This window comes from Carassius auratus, chromosome 21 (genome assembly GCF_003368295.1).
Source record: "Carassius auratus strain Wakin chromosome 21, ASM336829v1, whole genome shotgun sequence".
Lineage (NCBI taxonomy): Eukaryota > Metazoa > Chordata > Actinopteri > Cypriniformes > Cyprinidae > Carassius > Carassius auratus.
In genome coordinates, this window is record NC_039263.1 from 14,534,533 (window position 1) to 14,548,982 (window position 14,450).

Below are 14,450 nucleotides of genomic sequence, written 5' to 3' on the forward strand. Positions count from 1 at the left end.
CCATTACATTAAATGTAATGACCATCAAGTCAAGTATTGTATTTGAAAGAAAGGAAATAATAGCTACATGATCTAATAAAAAGGGTAAGTTTGATATTTCTGAGACTTTATTCATTTCATTACCAGTGTTTTCACAGCTTTTGTTATTGGATCTTTTATAGTATTTGCAAACAATTATTTCTCATTTTCATCTATAATTTTGATAAAAAGTAGAATAATATCCGACATTCTCATGTTTATGTTATATTTGGCAAATTCAGAAGAATCAAAGGTATGTTTGGACCAAATATTTATACCATATATATAAATATTTAAATCATAATTTGTACAGACCCTACAAAAGGAAAATAAGAAGGACAGCAGGGAAGGAGAATGTGCTTCCATCCACATCAACCACTGAAAGACGAAAGACCAATAGAACATTCTCGACATTATCAGAATTCTAAAATCTTAAAAATAATGCAGTCAAGGTTTTCAAAGTATATCACCACCTGATACTGAGTTTAGGTTAGCAAAATCTCTGTCAAGTTATATTCATATAATAATTTGTAGTGTCTCTATGATGCATGCAAAGTTGGTTATTTATTTATTTATTTTATTTCGTTAATTGTGTCTTTTTTTCTAAATTCTTCTGTTAGGTCACATTATAGTTCTGTAGTTGGTACAGATGTGCATGGACTCCAAATATGAAAAAACAGCCTCACTTGTTCATGTACATGTGCACAGTGTTTCAGCTTTATCTGCAGGAAGGAATGGTGCAGGGGAACAGAGCCTTTACAGATGTCACACGCAAACCTGCAAAGCCACCGGTTTCTAGACCACAAACTATAAGGATTACAGTACTGCGGTAAACTGCATAATAGTTTTACACATCTATATTTCTCTGAGTTGGTAACAAGTTACTGTAAAAGGACTACTTGCATCCTTTTGGCAATTTACAAAGTATTCAAATCAGTCTTGTTTGGTTTGATTGAATAGAACTCAAGTCCGTTTGGTGCGGATCTTTTGGGCAGGTGTGAATACAGCAATCGCACTCTGGTGCAGACCAAACAATCGTATCAAGAGCCAGCTGAAGTGGTGGTCTCGGTCCATTTCCAGACTAACTCTGGTACGGCTGAATGAATGAACCAGTGAATGGATGACTTAAGCACAAATGTGGTTTCTTTTACAGTTTCTGGTTCACTTGCAAAATGGGTCGTGTGAAAGCGAACCGCACCACACACACACAAAAAAAAAAATCAACATTGTATTTGGTCCGGTGGTCTGTCGATTTGTCCCACCCTTTCAGATTTTGATACCTCCCTTTAAAACAGGAGGTAGTACAATTCCACAACGAAAAATGTTACCTGTAAAGTTATGGTTTATTAACGTCTACACCTACCACAACCCTAAACATACCTTTACAGTAATGCAAATACAGTAATCATGTGTTATATTCACAGTTGTAGCTAGAATGGATACAGCTACAGAAAACCAACAATACTTTTTTAAAGTCTACACCTACCCCAGCCCTGAATATATCCATATAGTAATGCAGCTATATTAAATATTGTTGTTCAGCATGAGAACAAGGACACAATATTGATGTGCGTATGCGGAGTAAACCCTGGTAGGAAAATCTGACGGGGAGGATAAAATGTCAGGACACCGGACCAAATCAAGTGAACTAGCTGACTTCCCTGGTGTGAATAAAAGTCTTTAGTTACCGCCTTCAAAAAAACTTTCATACAAAAGACAGCTATGAAAAATCAAGTTTGAGGCATGGTTGTATTTTATCTTTGATGTCAACCATTATATTACTCAGAAATTGCCTAAAATAAAAAACCCAAGGAAACGCATGTCTTGCGAATTATAATTATCTTCCAGATTTGGACTACAGATAGCTTTACAAAAATTTTTAAACTTGCATGTTATAAATTATTATAATCTGTTTTGCATTTTACAAAACAGTAAGTAACTTAATTTTTGCCTGTCTTGACCATAGACTGTATAAAAACACTTGACTTCATGTATGGATGTGTAAAGAGCTACAGTCTATGGTAAAGAGTCGCATGGTGGTGTTTAGTCCTCCACAGTAGAGGGCGGAAAGTCGATGATGCCCCTCCGTTACTCTCTGTCAGAAATGCACACTTCCGGCGACCCTGGAGCCAATGGCCTCGCGGCAGGACAGCGCTCCAGAGGCAGGTTTAAATACGCCGCCAGCTGCCTGCAGGACAGGGAGCCTTACTGTATCGGAAAGTTTAACAGAAGTGAATACTTCTAATAACTTTACAAATTCAGGATGCCAGAGGAAAGGTAATATGCCATTGTTATTTACCAAGCCAAGTATTATTTGCATTTTCCATTTTACTTACGTGACGTTGTTTCTGTGTAAGTTACTAACGTACCTTTGGATTCTCCCTCCACTTTGGTGTGTTTTGCAAGTTTTGTAACTTGTTGGTGTTTTATTAAAAACACTGTGCACAATAATAAAAGTAACCGTTATTTGTTAAAACAAGACTTCAGATCTGTTGCGCAAAGATCTGCTGAACGCATTTTTAAAAATGCACTTAACTTGAATGTGTGTGTGGATGGCGCGCGCCATCGTGTTGTGATGCGCGAGGACGATTTTTCTTAAAAAATGTATTTATATAAGCAAATCTAAATTGTGCAAGTTCTTTAAATCTTTTGAATGGTTGCGTTAGTCAATATACCGTTTTGACTTTCGAAAATACAAGTATTATGGAGACTTTTTTGGCATAGACATAACTCGCGACAAATGGCGGGCATCACTGATCTTGTGATGTGAGCTTGCAGTTTACAGTAACGTTATACAAGCAATAAAACATTTTGTGATTGTGTTGATGTGTTATTAGCCACTGCATATTGTGTAGTGACAAGTTGTTACTTCTTTTTAAAATTGTTGTAGGTTGAACTTGTGTAGTGAGGACTGTTTATAATTAGTTTCGAGAGATCGCGGTTATTGGTTTCTGCAGTTATTCCTTTATATATACACTTAGAACAACACGAAATGCTAAGGTTGCATAATGTGATTTCCTTGTTTTTATGTAGACCGTTTAAAGAACTGAGTGGGAATTTGGAGGGATCCCTGTGCAGGCCTCAGAGGAGTAAATGGAAAAGGCGGTCGTCCTGCAGTGGGGGTCTAGACACAGAAAACACTCCACACGAACTCATCCAGCAGTGGTCACCTCCACATAAAAAGATCCTGACTTCTGCTAAAGGGAATGAAAATGAGGAACACATATTTGTTCTTGCCAGACGTCCCAGGAAAAGAAGAGAATCATCAGGTTTGTGACTGAGAAATTGAAACCCATACATCGTACTGCATTATATTTAGGGCCCGAGCACCGATGGTGTGAGGACCCTCTTGGAATTGCTCCGTTTATTATTATTATTATTATTATTATTATTATTATTATTATTATTATTAGGGCTCAAGCCTGGAGGGCGAGAGCCCTATTGTTTTCCTTAGGATTATTTGTTATTATTATTATTATTATTATTTTTCTTCAAGGTTTCGGGGGCTTTTGGGGCCCTTAACATGCTCAAAAACTCTTGAAAATTGCCACACACCTTGGAACCTGCGGCCATTAGGGCCGGGCAGAGTCTGATACACGGGCGTGGCACAGAGGCTCTACAGCGCCCCCTGTAGTACTGAGGGCCATATATCATGCATACTTGCACGTATACATATGAAACTTGGTACATATATATAACTCATCAAACCAAACAACTTTCACACTGCATGTCATAAGCTCCGCCCAACAGGAAGTTGGCTATTTAGGGTTTTATGAAAAACACATGCTCTGGAATTTGATATACTCCTCTGAGGAACTCCACCCGTTCACCACCAAACTCGGTGAACACGATCTCAAGACATTGGGGATGCTAAATTGCGAAGAGATTTTTGATATCTCGAACGGTTTGCCCGTGGCGAGGCGTTGAAATTATGGCGAGAAATGAGAAACAGGAAATGTCTAATAACATCCACATACATTTCCTGAATTTGATCAAACTTAATTGGTTTGTTCATTGTATGATACCGATCATATATATGTGACTATTAGGAGTCAAAGTTATAGCGCCACCAACTGGCAGCAGGAAGTGAATCATTTTCAAAACGCTTTGAATTCAGCATCTTATTTTTACTTGATTTGCTTCAAACTTCATCAGAATAATGACAAAACACGGCCGAAGAAAATCTGTTGTGGGGATAATTATATCTAATATAGTGTTGCTATGGCAACGTGTCAAACTTGAATGTTCTGTTCTGGTGATTTTTAGGCAGATAACTAGCTCAGATTTACATGAAACTCAAAACACATATCAGTATTAGTGATAGCTAGACAATGGCAAAAGCTTTTAAAAGGGCGTGAAGGAGGCACTCTATAGCGCCACCTTTTGTCAAAAGTGGGGGGGTTAGTTTTAGCTACAGACACCAAACTTGGTACATAAATTGTTCTTTTCAAGACGGACAACTTTCTAATTCACAGTCATCAGCTACGACCAACAGGAAGTCGGCTATTTTGATTTGAATGTGTATTTTTGAGATTTTACAGTTGTGAATTAATGCATACTCCTCACAGGGGAAGTACACTATACACACCAAACTTTGTCAACATGAAGAAAAAACATTGAGGAACTTAAATTGCGAACGGATTTTGGTTAGCTTGAACGGTTTTGTCGTGGTGATTTTTTGAAATGACAGTAAAAAGGGAAACATTAATTGTCTTGTATGTTTAAATTGCAGCTTCCAAACACTTCAAAGCATTTTTTCATACAAAGATCAAATCATTCTGAGGAAATATGCATAGTTTCACGACCATACAAAACTGTATGGATAACAGAAAATTAAAAAACTGTCAGACTTCTCAACTGATATGATCTCACTCTGGCCACTCTGTCTGTGTGAGGAAAGGGAGGGGGAGAGGGAGGGGGAGTGTGAGGGGGTTGGTGACTGTGAATGTTTGGTGACTGACAGTGTGTGTGGATTGTAGGGAGGGGCTGTCTGGCAGAGAGAGAGAGAGAGAGAGAGAGACCTAATCATCCCTTTAATAATCAGGAAAAAAAAAATCTGTATTTTAAATTGTTATTGTTTTTGTTGTTGCTAATGGTGGTTTTTTCCTTTCATTACAGGTTAAGAAATCTCTTAGGCCTTATCCTTTTCTGACAGTTTTAGGGATTTAAAAACATCCTAAGAATCCTTATTTGTGCTGCAAATAATAATTTCAAACTCATTTGATACTGACCTATGACAACCTGTGACGTGACATGACATTTATTAATCTCATGGATGTAACAGTAAAACTCTTCAACTGACAGATAAAGCTGCAATGCAAGCAAAACTATTTCACAAATGCTTATAGGTCATTAAAATCATTACAAAACACTAATAAATTATTTAAGGATTTTTTAACACTGTAAAATAATGTCTAATTTGTTAACATTAGTAAATGCATTGGTAACACTTTATAATAACTGCACTAGTTAGCTAAGCATTAGTAAATAGTTCATGATTATAAAGCCTTTTCCCTTAATAATAGTCATTATTAAGCAGTAATACATCTATAAATAAATTGTTCTTGGTTTAAAAGCACATATATTACAAAATAGATTAAAGTCTCAGTTGTCTTATAAAATAAATGAATAAACACAACCCAGCTTGATTCAGAATTCAGAAATATTTATTTCAAGATGCAATAAAAGGAAACTGTACACTTGAATAGCTTTTGAGCGATTCTTGAAGGATTAGCATCACCTTCTCTTGTACGATGGTTTGAGGAATATATCTTCCAGATAGTACTGCCGCTCCCTATATGCAGAGTATGCAGTCTTCGTAGGGCACCAACTCCCAGAGGGGGCACCATCCCAGTTGCTCAAAAAAAACAAAAAAAACATGCGCCATTCTCCAATATGTGCTCGCGACCGCTCACACCTCATGTTTGCGGCTGAATGTTCGTAATTGATGGATAGACATCTATGCCTGGGTATAGCACATCAGCAATCCGGCACAGAGAAAAGAAAACTAAAGAAAAAAAAAACAGGCATAAAGTTGTCTTGACATTGGACATTCGAGAGTCTCAAATTTAGGGCCGGTCTCTAAAGTTACATGTGATATTGTTATACACTTTTCTAACGTCAGTAGCATTTGAAGAGAATGACTTACAGTCATAAAAACAACTGTAATTGTTCATCTAGGTGACAGCTATAATGCACAATTAATTTGAATGTTTGATATTTATTACAACAAACTGTAAGTCATATGTAAATTATGCTACTTTTTCACATGGGCTCAAATGCAAATTTGAAGCTCAATAGCATTTGAGGAAAAAGACTTGCAGTCACAAAACAATTGTAATGTGTCCATATAGGTGTCAGCTACAATGCACACCTTATAAATTTTTTATAAATATAAAAATAAAGTATTACTAAAGTTATATATATATTGTTCTGTTTATGTGATTTCAAAGTCTAGATTGGTCGGATTAACCCTTTAACTGCCGCATCCCTTAAAACTTGATTGTCAGAGGGTTACTGTAAATGCTTATGCCCGCTGGGCACAGTTTTCCCGATGCCACCGGGGTGGCGTTGCACTGATGGCTTGAGCCCGACATTGCTGCTTGCAGCTATATTTATTATTATTATTCTTCTTCTCCAAAATGAATCGCATTTTTGAGGGCCTAAACATGCTCGAAAAGTCATGAAACTTTGCACACACCTCAGAACTGGCGAAAATTTACGTCTGATATGGGTTTCAGAAGTGGGTGTGGCAAAATGGCTCAACAGCGCCACCTATACACGTTCAACGGTGTGCGCCTCGAGCTACGTTTCATGTACATGTATGAAAATCGGTATACACATGTAACTCTCCAATACCTACAAAAAAGTCTCTTGGAGCAAAATCCAAAACCCAACAGGAAGTCGGTTATTACTAATATTATGAGCAAATTTTGTGTCATTTTTGTCATTTCCATGCGTTGTATTTTAACGAACTCCTCCTAGAGATTTATTCAGATCAACACCAAATTTGGTATGCCTAATCTGAAGGCCTTTGCGATGTTAAATTGCGAAGCTTTTGAGTTTTCGTTAATGGCCGTGTCCGTGGCGGCCTGGCGAATTTCGATGATTCGCCATGAAACAGGAAATTGCTATAACTCAGACATACAATGACCAATCTGCCCCAAACTTCACATGTTTGATGAGTCTCCTAACATGAACAGATTGACATTCCCATATTCAGTTATAGTCATAGCGCCACCTATTGGCAACAGGAAGTGACATATTTTACACTGCGATGAACTACTCCTAGAAATTTTATGACATCAATTTTTTTTTGTGGTCAGTCTAATCTAAAGGCCTGTGCGATGTTAAATTGTGAAGATCTTGAGTTTTCGTTAAAAGGCGTGTCCATGGCGCCGTCACGAAGTTCGATGTCTCGCCATGGGAATAAAAGATGTTATAACTCAGGCATAAAATGTCTGATCTTCCCCAAACTTCACATGTGTGATAAGAGTCCTGGCCTGAACACATCTGCAGGCCAAAATTCCATCAGGTGTGGCAAAATGGCTCGATAGCGCCACCTATACACTTTCAACAGAGTGCGCCTCGAGCTATGTTTCACGTACATGTACAAAAATCGGTAAACACATGTAACACACCAATACCTACAAAAAAGTCTCTTGGTACGAAATCCGAATCCCAACAGGAAGTCGGTTATTTAGAATTTTCTCTGCAAAATTGGCGTTGTTTTTGCCATTTTCAGGGGTTGTACTTTAACGAACTCCTCCTAGAGATTTATTCAGATCAACACCAAACCTGGTCAGTGTAATCTTAAGCCCTTTGCGATGTTAAATTGCGAAGATCTTTAGATTTCGTTAAAGGGCGTGTCCATGGCGGCCTGACAAATTTCGATGTTTCGCCATGAAAAAGGAAGTTGCTGTAACTCAGTCATACAATGTCCAATCTGCCCCAAACTTCACATGTTAGATAAAACTTCTGCCCTTAACAGATCTACATGCCCACATTCAGTTATAGTCCTAGCGCCACCTATTGGCAACAGGAAGTGACATGTTTTATGCTGCGACAAACTACTCCTATAATTTTTTTGAGATTAACATATATTTTGTGGTCAGTCTAATCTAAAGGCCTGTGCAATGTTAACTTTTGGAGATCTTGAGTTTTTGTTAAAGGGCGTTTCCATGGCGCCATGACAAAATTTGATGTCTTGCCACAGCAAGAGAAGTTGTTGTAACTCAAGCATAAAATGTTCAATCTTCCCCAAACTTCACATGTTTGATAAGAGTCCTGGCCTGAACACATCTGAAGGCCAATATTCCATTATGATAGCGCCACCTGCTGGCAACGGTAAGATTGGCACATATATGGGATATACTTTGATATATTCCACTTATATTTAGGACATTAAATGCATATTTCTCAACGTTCACCTTTTTACTAAAGCCACACGATGGCGGTGAGCCCGGGTGCGAGGGCCCGTTCATCGCTGCTTGCAGCTTTAATTGGTACATGTATTTCTGTCATGATCACAAACATGTTCTTGAAAACCCTTTTGATTATTAAATCATACTTTTGTAGTTGTTAAAATGTGTACATTTTCTAGTCTGAAGCAACTTTGGTTTACTTATCCATACATGATACTTATTCAGAAATCTCATTTTAAAAAGACAATATAATATGCATTGCGCTTTTGGAGATTGTTTATTTCTACATCTCTCATTTATAATTACATTATTTTGCATTATATGTTTTGCCCCCACAATAAAAAACCACAGAGCTATGAAAATAAAACTAAGCCTTTAAATATCATCTTACTAGGATATAAATGTTGTCACTATATTTATGTAAATAGTTTGTTCAAAAGATCTCAATGTTATACATAACTAACTGACTGACTTTAGCACCAAATTACCTAATTTAGTTTATTTAGGGCCTCCATATATAATTCAGGTCTTGAGATGCATATTTTAATTGTATCATACTGTATGAGTCGTAAAGGCCTGATGTATCAAATACTAATACGCGTGACAAAATCCGCACAACATTTTCTTTTACTGTTTTGTCTTACGTTTCTGTGAATCTTTTCATTATTGTTTCGCATGCAGGCGTTTACAGGTTTAATGTAGTAGTGTACAGTATTGTTCAAAATAATAGCAGTACAATGTGACTAACCAGAATAATCAAGGTTTTTAGTATATTTTTTATTGCTACGTGGCAAACAAGTTACCAGTAGGTTCAGTAGATTGTCAGAAAACAAACGAGACCCAGCATTCATGATATGCACGCTCTTAAGGCTGTGCAATTGGGCAATTAGTTGAAAGGGGTGTGTTCAAAAAAATAGCAGTGTCTACCTTTGACTGTACAAACTCAAAACTATTTTGTACAAACTTTTTTTTTTCTGGGATTTAGCAATCCTGTGAATCACTAAACTAATATTTAGTTGTATGACCACAGTTTTTTAAAACTGCTTGACATCTGTGTGGCATGGAGTCAACCAACTTGTGGCACCTCTCAGCTGTTATTCCACTCCATGATTCTTTAACAACATTCCACAATTCATTCACATTTCTTGGTTTTGCTTCAGAAACAGCATTTTTGATATCACCCCACAAGTTCTCAATTGGATTAAGGTCTGGAGATTGGGCTGGCCACTCCATAACATTAATTTTGTTGGTTTGGAACCAAGACTTTGCCCGTTTACTAGTGTGTTTTGGGTCATTGTCTTGTTGAAACAACCATTTCAAGGGCATGTCCTCTTCAGCATAGGGCAACATGACCTCTTCAAGTATTTTAACATATGCAAACTGGTCCATGATCCCTGGTATGCGATAAATAGGCCCAACACCATAGTAGGAGAAACATGCCCATATCATGATGCTTGCACCTCCATGCTTCACTGTCTTCACTGTGTACTGTGGCTTGAATTCAGAGTTTGGGGGTCGTCTCACAAACTGCCTGTGGCCCTTGGACCCAAAAAGAACAATTTTACTCTCATCAGTCCACAAAATGTTCCTCCATTTCTCTTTAGGCCAGTTGATGTGTTCTTTGGCAAATTGTAACCTCTTCTGCACATGCCTTTTTTTTTAACAGAGGGACTTTGCGGGGGATTCTTGAAAATAGATTAGCTTCACACAGACATCTTCTAACTGTCACAGTACTTACAGGTAACTCCAGACTGTCTTTGATCATCCTGGAGGTGATCATTGGCTGAGCCTTTGCCATTCTGGTTATTCTTCTATCCATTTTGATGGTTGTCTTCCGTTTTCTTCCACGTCTCTCTGGTTTTGCTCTCCATTTTAAGGCATTGGAGATCATTTTAGCTGAACAGCCTATCATTTTTTGCACCTCTTTATAGGTTTTCCCCTCTCTAATCAACTTTTTAATCAAAGTACGCTGTTCTTCTGAACAATGTCTTGAACGACCCATTTTCCTCAGCTTTCAAATGCATGTTCAACAAGTGTTGGCTTCATCCTTAAATAGGGGCCACCTGATTCACACCTGTTTCTTCACAAAATTGATGACCTCAGTGATTGAATGCCACACTGCTATTTATTTGAACACACCCCTTTCAACTAATTCAACTAATTGCCCAATTGCACAGCCTTAAGAGCGTGCATATCATGAATGCTGGGTCTCATTTGTTTTCTGAGAATCTACTGAACCTACTGGTAACTTGTTTGCCACGTAGCAATAAAAAAATATACAAAAAACCTTGATTATTCTGGTTAGTCACATTGTACTGCTATTATTTTGAACAATACTGTATGTCTGATTGGAAACTCTTTTGTGTGTGTGTGTGTAAGAGCTGTAAAGGTTAATGGGACATAGTTGCATGAACAAACAACTTATCAGTACCCTGTAAACTTCCATTTTGGGGGGCCACTTACAGTTTCTCCCCCAAATTTAGTTGAATTTAAATTTGCTTATAAGATGTACATGGACTTGTATAGGCAACATAGAGCCTAATTTGTTAACTTGTTCCTCCCTCAGCAGGCATGTGTTGGGACAGTTTGCCTGATGAGCTGTTGTTGGGAATCCTGTCTCGTCTCTCACTGCAAGATCTCCTCCGGACGTCACGGGTCTGCAAGCGCTGGCATCGTTTGGCGTAAGCTCTCTTCATACACTAAAGGTAGAGTTTGGAAGACCACTGATCACCTGTGATGGAAATAATAAAAGTCAAAACTCCGCATTTGCAGGTTTGATGAGTCTCTGTGGCACAGTGTGGACCTGGTGGGAAAGGCTCAGTTAGACGCAGAGCTTGGGCAGGTTCTCTCAGCTGGTGCCTTGAGGTTGCGCTGTCCACACACATGCATCGCTCAACCCAGGTTTAAAAGTGCACAGTGAGTAATTTGTGTTTTCACAGTGCCACGGTAAAGTCCTATTGTGTAAGTGCTGCTGTTGTTGCTGTCTTATGTTTGTAAATGTAGTGCTTTTTGAATTACAGGAAACTTCGTGTCCAGCATCTGGATTTATCCAACTGCACAGTGGAGTCGTCTGTTCTCGAAGACATCCTGTCTCGCTGCAGACATCTACAGAATCTCAGTCTCGAAGGATTGGTGCTCTCTGATAGCATCATTCAGTAAGTGATAGTCAAAAATACATTTTACACACTACAACATAACTAGATTTATTTTTTGTTAGTGGCACAAATTGACCAATCAAAATGGGTTTTATTCACAACCAAACAGCATTTAGTTTTTGTGTTTGAAGACAAAGAAAAAAAACTACTCTTGCTGTTGACAGTTTTCCTTTAGATCTTACTAGATTGTCTTCCAGACTGTCATATATATTTCTATTTATGTATTTTATGTAGAAATAACACATTTTATATAGAAATAATAATTTTTTTTATATATTGTTATTAGCCACTTTGTAACATTCACATTCCTTCAGAATGTAAAATTGCAGATTTAACTATATCTTTTTTTGAAAATTTAAATATGAAGACCTTGAACCTGTATTTTCCTCTCTTGCAGTTCTCTGGTTCAAAATACTGAAATTGTCAGATTGAATTTGTGTGGCTGTTCTGACTTTTCTCCTGAATCTCTGGCTGAGATGCTAAAATCTTGTACTGGGTAAGATTAACTTTCTATATATATATATATATAAAAAAATTGTGGTCCTGAGAAAAATCTTTCACTGTTTCTAGAGAAATAATAAGCAGCATGACCGTTTCAATGTTGAAAATAAGCAATGCACCAAATCGGCAAAGAAGAATTATTTCTGAAAAATCACATGACACTGAAGGCTAGTGTAATGTCCATCATAAATTACATTAAAAAAATTTTTTAGGAAGCCAGTACTTTTTTCTTTCTTTCTCTTTTTACTGCATTTGATCAAATAAGCGCAACCTTGATAAGTATTTAAGACTTTCAAAAACACAATCTTACCAACTTTTAAATGTTGGTGTACATTCAAAAACAACAAATTTCTTAAATGTAATGCTTGATGAGCTAGTGTTCATCATCAGAAATGTCAGAACTAGTTGTTTTTAAATACTTTGTAGTCTCAATTATTTGATAGAGGGCACTTGCTGTGTACATTTTTTTTTTTAACTGTTCTATATTTTTATTTCTGCATGCAGTTACATGTTATTCATTTCTGTAAATGCATCCTACCTCTATAGTGGCAAAAGTGTTGTACAGTACAACATGTCTAATTGTATACGGTCATGTTTACTATATTTGTGTATGGTACTGTTAAAATAACTAAGTCTGTGACTTGTCACAAGCATATCAATGCTCAGTTCCTCAGTGTAACTGAACAGATGACTCTTGACAAGTACATTGTACTGAAAATTTATTTTATTTAAGGCGAGTATGTTGTAAGACACCTAATATAATTTGAGACTGTATCTTAATTGTCCATTAAGTGTTTTACCTCCATAGATCAAAGAAAATTGTTAATCATATGATGACACCCTTTAAAGTTTTATTTCTTTCCCCAGAATTGAAGAAATGAATGTGTCATGGTGTGACTTCAATAATCTGCATATTCAAGCTATTGTTAACAACATTCCCTCCAGCATCACTCAACTGAACATCAGTGGTTACAGACAAAACCTCACCATGGAAGGTAAGGAAAACAAGGAAATCAGATGCATTTGTAACCATTTCATGCACCAACAATTTATATTTTCTTTTTTTGTGCGGGTTTCAGATGTTAAAGCTATAGTAAATAGATGTCCAAACCTCACAAATCTAGATTTGAGGTAAGTTCCTAACTGAAAAGATGAATGTGGATCAGATGCCTAATAGCAACAGCAGGAAGTTCACCTTTAGTCGTGTTTTTATCATTTCAGTGATAGCGTCCTTGTGACAGTGGACAGTTTCCCAGTCCTGCAGCAACTTTCCTCTTTGAGACATCTGGCACTGAGCCGCTGTTATCAGATCCCCCCAGCTTCACTCATGTAAGAGAGCGCTGGAATTCAGAAAACACTTTTGATCTGTACACAGTGTTTTCTTACAAACCCTAAATATTCCTTCTCTTTTTCTCTACAGTGACTTTGAAAAGTTTCTAAATTTGCAGACCCTAGAGGTCTTTGGGCTTATACAGGACAGCTACCTGCCCATTCTTTGTAAAGGTCTACCGCATATACAGATCAACACACAGCCTTTCTCCACTGTGGCACGTCCCACCTCGGCATCAAGAAAGGATCGCACACTTTGGGGAATGCACTGCAGCCTTGTGTACAAACATTGATGGTTTTTAATTCAGGATGATTACAGGGTAAACCAAATTGTAAAAAAGTTTTTACATTAGTCCATATCTCTTTCTCAAGTGGACCCAATTAGTTATTTGTGATTTTAAAAACGTCTTAAACATCACTGGTAAGTCCTCGTTTTATATTGTTACAGTTTCAATTTTGTGAAGATGACAAGTGTGTTGGGAGGTCCTGACAATCTTGAATTGAGTGGCGTTCTAGTTACTTTGCAAAGATCACAAAATAAGAGATGAAGAGTGGACAGGCTGGTTAGTGGTAGATTTTAACTTTAAATGTTTACTACCAATAGCTAATAATTTTGAAAATGGTGAATTTAACTACGGTAAATGTTTGTGACTTCGGGTGCAATCTAGAATAATAATGGTGGGATCTGTTTGCCATGCAAGATGTTTTCCTGCCATGATCAAGTACATTGCCAGTTTTACTATAGGATTATCAAAGTTTAGTAATAAGACAGTGGTTTTATGGTTATTTTATACTGTTCCCAAATAATTTCACCATACAGATGCATTAAACCAGGTGCTTTTAGAGCAAAGATATTAATGTGAATCTGAGCAGTTTTAATATGGGAAAACTTGAATTTTGTACAACTTTGGTTGTTGCTAGACAGGTATTTTAATGAATTGTATACATTGTCTGAATTGTAAATAAATGTATTGCATTTTATTTAAAGCCATCCCCATGTGAGTTTTTCCATTTCCATATTATA

At 37.2% G+C, this 14,450-nt stretch overlaps 1 protein-coding gene across 2 annotated transcripts; it reads left to right on the forward strand.

Moving 5' to 3' along the window:
- Positions 1 to 2,127: 2,127 nt before the first annotated feature.
- Positions 2,128 to 14,417, forward strand: LOC113038625 (S-phase kinase-associated protein 2-like). 2 transcript variants are annotated; one of them, XM_026196206.1, is made up of 10 exons: positions 2,128 to 2,295; positions 3,052 to 3,287; positions 11,011 to 11,122; positions 11,214 to 11,357; positions 11,462 to 11,596; positions 11,994 to 12,092; positions 12,965 to 13,092; positions 13,177 to 13,228; positions 13,319 to 13,426; positions 13,518 to 14,417. In XM_026196206.1, exons 1-10 carry the CDS (start codon positions 2,282 to 2,284, stop codon positions 13,717 to 13,719), a joined length of 1,230 nt encoding a protein of 409 aa, XP_026051991.1. In that variant the 5' UTR covers positions 2,128 to 2,281; the 3' UTR covers positions 13,720 to 14,417. The 2 variants fall into 2 exon arrangements, with proteins under 2 accessions (XP_026051991.1, XP_026051990.1); XM_026196205.1 differs by having other exon boundaries at positions 2,129 to 2,295; positions 11,008 to 11,122.
- Positions 14,418 to 14,450: the final 33 nt, after the last annotated feature.

What these genes read in the sequence shown, in the direction of transcription:
- LOC113038625 (XM_026196205.1), top strand. An exon ending in AAGCGCTGGCATCGTTTGGC is followed by an intron (nt 11,123 to 11,213) that starts GTAAGCTCTCTT and finishes CCGCATTTGCAG; the next exon opens with GTTTGATGAGTCTCTGTGGC. An exon ending in CTCACAAATCTAGATTTGAG is followed by an intron (nt 13,229 to 13,318) that starts GTAAGTTCCTAA and finishes TTATCATTTCAG; the next exon opens with TGATAGCGTCCTTGTGACAG.